This window comes from Octopus bimaculoides, chromosome 25, assembly GCF_001194135.2.
Source record: "Octopus bimaculoides isolate UCB-OBI-ISO-001 chromosome 25, ASM119413v2, whole genome shotgun sequence".
In the NCBI taxonomy this organism is placed as follows: Eukaryota; Metazoa; Mollusca; class Cephalopoda; order Octopoda; family Octopodidae; genus Octopus; species Octopus bimaculoides.
Window position 1 is genome coordinate 19364453 of NC_069005.1, and position 4221 is coordinate 19368673.

Sequence of the window (4221 nt, forward strand, 5' to 3'; positions counted from 1 at the left end):
CTTGTAGGGTTTTCGAGCGAGATCGTTGCATGTGCCCCTGGACTGGCTCTTGTGCGGGTGGCACATAAAAGACACCATTTCGAGCGTGGACGTTTTCGTGCGGGTGACACGTAAAAGCACCCACTACACTCTCTGAGTGGTTGGCGTTAGGAAGGGCATCCAGCTGTAGAAACTATGCCAAATTAGATTGGAGCCTGGTGTAGCCATCCGGTTGCACTAGTCCTCAGTCAAATCGTCCAACCCATGCTAGCATGGAAAGCGGACGTTAAACGATGATGATGATGATGATAGATAGATAGATAGATATAAATATACTGTGTATGTGTGTGTGTGAGCATAAGTATGTTTGCATCTCCTTGTCTTGATATGCCATATAAATGATTGTCCTTGTCATACAAGCAATGCCATTCATCTATAATAATAAATGCCAAAACAAATTTCTGTGTGTCAATGTGTCACACTTTGACCCCCTCTCTCACCATTCAATGACACTTCTTCTGCTCCTCTTGCTGAGGTGAGAGTAATAGTAGGCATAGAGATGGTAGTAGATTGACAGTTGAGATGGTAATGGGGTGACAGTAATAGTAAGAGCTGTAGTTGCAGTAGAGGCAGAGGCAACGGTGATGATGGTGGTGGTGGTGGTGGTGGTGGTGGTGGTAGCTGAGGTGATGATGGTGGTGGTGGTAGCTGATAGTAAGGGATGTGAAAGACATTGGTGATGGTGGTGGAGGGGAAAGCATCGAAGTCAAAGATATTGTTAGTGGTGGCGTCAGAAGTCTGAATGGTGTATGTATGGCAGTTGTGGTGGCAATGGTGGTGGTACTGGTGATAATGATGGTTGAAAACAATCAACAGAAAGAGAGAGAGAGAAAGAAAGAGGTTAGACAGAAAAAAAATTGTACTGCAAAAACATGTCCAATCAAGGGCAAATATTACCTTGCTTGGAAACAAGTGAGGATAAGTGACAAGAAGGGCATCTGGTGATAGAAAATCTGCCTCAGTAAAACTCCATCCAACCCATGCAAGCATGGAAAAGATGGATGTTAAATTGATGAGCAAAAAGCAATGAACAAAAGAACAAATGAACGATTGTAGCAGCAACTTTCTGTCTGTGTTTTTCCCTCCATTACTGCTTGACAACCAGTGTTGGTGTGTTTACGTCTCCATAATTTAATGGTTTGGCAAAAGAGACCAATAGAATAAGTACTAGGCTTAAGAAATAAGTCCTGGGGTCAATTTGTTCAACTAAAACCCTTCGAGGCAGTGCTCCAGCATGGCCGCAGTCAAATGACTGAAGCAAGTAAGAGACTAAATATTCCTCAAACTTATCATCATGTCATCACTGAAGTAGCAGCAGCAGCAGCAGTAGTAGTGGCAGCAGCAGCTGCAGTGGGAGGGTGGTGTGGATTGGGGTGGGGTGAATTGGTAGAGTGGTCAGAGCATTAAAAAGAACACCCTTCCAATTCTGATTAATTCAATGAAAATAAATCATGGTTGTTTTGTTTTTGTAAAACTTTTGATATATTTTTAGTCTCAAATATTTGTACATTGACAAAAGAATGAATGCAAAAACCACTTACCTCGTCATAGAATATGTAAGCATGCTTTGCTGATACGTAATTACAGTGTCCAAAATGAGTTAAGCAGACATCCATATCGGCACCTTTACAAGAGAAAAATAAAACAAGGAAAATAAAAGACAAGAAGACAGTTTAATTTAAACTGTAAATAAACAACTTTGGTTTTGTAATATTTGTGTTGTTTGGGTACTTGGACATTAAAATAAATAATTTGATCTTTTTGTGATAAGTACAGGTAAGGCTGAGTGAATAACAAGTCCACATGGTTCTGGGTTCAGTCTCACTACATGATACATTGGACAAGTGTCTTCTACTATAGCCCCAAACTGACCAAAGCTTTGCGAGTGGATTTTTGGTAGGCAGACACTAAAAGAAGCCTGTCATATATGTATACGTGTGTGTGTGTGTACATATATAAGCACTGTGCTGGTGCTGCTTAAAAGTGGTGAGCATTAGGAAAGCATCCAGTCATAGAAACCATACCAAAACAGACATGGAGCCTGGGCACTCTCCAGCTGTCAAACCATCCATCCCATGCCATCATGGAAAACAGATGTTAAATGACGATGACATACACACACACACACACATTCACCAAATCACTAGAAATCCACATGAGTAATAAAGCAACATTCCATGTGCATTTTACCAAGATGGCACCACTGTGCAAGCGAGCAGCTGGATGAATTCTGCGATCATTCCAAACCAGAAAAAAAGATACCATGCTACTCCTATAGAGAACTTTTGTTCTCAGTCATTTAGAATACTATTCCCAGCTGTGGTCACCACAGAGTGCCAAACTGGCGGTGGAACTTGAGGCAATCCAGCACCACTACACAAAGAAGACCAACTCAGTTGAGCTGTTGTTTCAGTACCCAATCATAATGCTGTAGTAACTAAATCATCTGTGTTTGTGAGCAGTCACCTTCTGATAATGCATTCCATGATCTTGCTAATATATGAAGTCAGAGAGATAGGCCTGTAATTTTTAGCATCTATTCTGCTTCCTTCTTTATGGGCAAAGCATATGACACTTTCTTTAAACAGTTTAGGAAGTTTGCCACATGTAAGGAAACTCTGAAACAGTTTCTTCAGTGGTTTTGTGAGAGCTTTCTAGCATGTGCTTAGGAGAACACCTAGAAATCCATTCATTGCTGAGTTTAGCTCATCTTATCAATGGTCGATGATTGTTTCTTTCCCACATAGGTCTGCAGTGTTGAAAAACCTTTTAGGCTCGCTTATTTGCATGTTCCCCAGTGGCAAGGTGAAGACCATCTGGAATTGTTTATTTAGCACTTCACTTACCCTATTGGGGTCTACAGTTAGCAATCTTCTTCAAACAGTGGTCCTATCTTGTAGTGAACCACAAACATGTAGAAGTCTTTAGGATTTTTTTTTTCATATTTTCCATTGCCCTAGTCTCTCTTTCTACCCTTTCCTTTTCATGAGAAAATTTGAGTTTATTTTCGACCTCTAGAAGCACCTCTTTGAGGAGGGATTTCTTGCAGTCATTAAGTTGTTTATTTAAGTGATTGGAGATCTTTATTCTCCATCTCATAAGGACTCTCCTGTCTCAGGGAATGACATTTTTGTATGTAGTCGCTCTCTTCTCTGGGACAAATTTAATGCACATGGCTCACATTATTGACATGAATTCTTTAAATTTTATAGCAATGTCTTGCATAGAGAGACTTTTAAGCCAATTTTGTTGAAGTATCCATTTTTCAATTGACTTCCAGTCAGTCTTGTTTAAGTTCAGACTGGATAGAATTTGGGTGTTGTCTGTATGGAAAACATCAATTAGTTTGGAACATACATTGTTAATTCTATCATGTTGTGATTTGAGAAGATTGTTGGTGATATCTTCACATTGGGTATAAGATCTATGTTGTTGGTAAAACATTCCTGATTGGGAGAGTATTGTTTGCTCCATAAACAGCATTTTTGTGAGCTCAAGTAGAGATTCTTTTCAGTTGTTCGCTTTGAGATCATGTTGCCTTTAGGTCATCTGATGCTGGAGAAGTTGAAGTCACCAACAAGAAGCACATTAACGCTTTGATCTAGTTTTCTTAGTACTTCTTTTATCATTGTAAGGCTTTCCTCAAATTTACCATCATGATTTGAGGCATCAGATGGGCAATATAATGTGCATTTTACCACATCAAGTTGCTTTCAATGCACTATGAGTTTCTCAGAGACCGAGTTTGAGTGAGACCTCATCAGGATGTACGACGCAACTCCACTGTGACTTCTTTTTCTTCTATCTGCACAGAATACAGCACATGTGTATCTCAGCAGACAGATGTGTCTCTGTAAGTGCAATGTATATTGCTTGTTTGATTGCATGCAGAAAGATCTCTCTGATATATATATATATATATATATATCTCATCATCATCATCATCATCGTTTAACGTCCGCTTTCCATGCTAGCATGGGTTGGACGATTTGACTGAGGACTGGTGAAACCGGATGGCAACACCAGGCTCCAATCTAATTTGGCAGAGTTTCTACAGCTGGATGCCCTTCCTAATGCCAACCACTCAGAGAGTGTAGTGGGTGCTTTTACGTGTAACCCGCACGAAAACGGCCACACTCGAAATGGTGTCTTTTATGTGCCACCCGCACAAGCCAGTCCAGG

At 40.3% G+C, this 4221-nt stretch overlaps 1 protein-coding gene across 1 annotated transcript in view; it reads right to left on the bottom strand.

Annotated features, from left to right (window-relative positions):
* Window positions 1-4221, bottom strand: part of LOC106874421 (PHD finger protein 12) — a 64263-nt gene that overhangs the window by 4621 nt on the left and 55421 nt on the right. The window contains exon 14 of the mRNA XM_052976832.1: window positions 1581-1663. Within this exon, the coding sequence (XP_052832792.1) occupies window positions 1581-1663 (83 nt within the window). The remainder of the gene's footprint in view (window positions 1-1580; window positions 1664-4221) is intronic.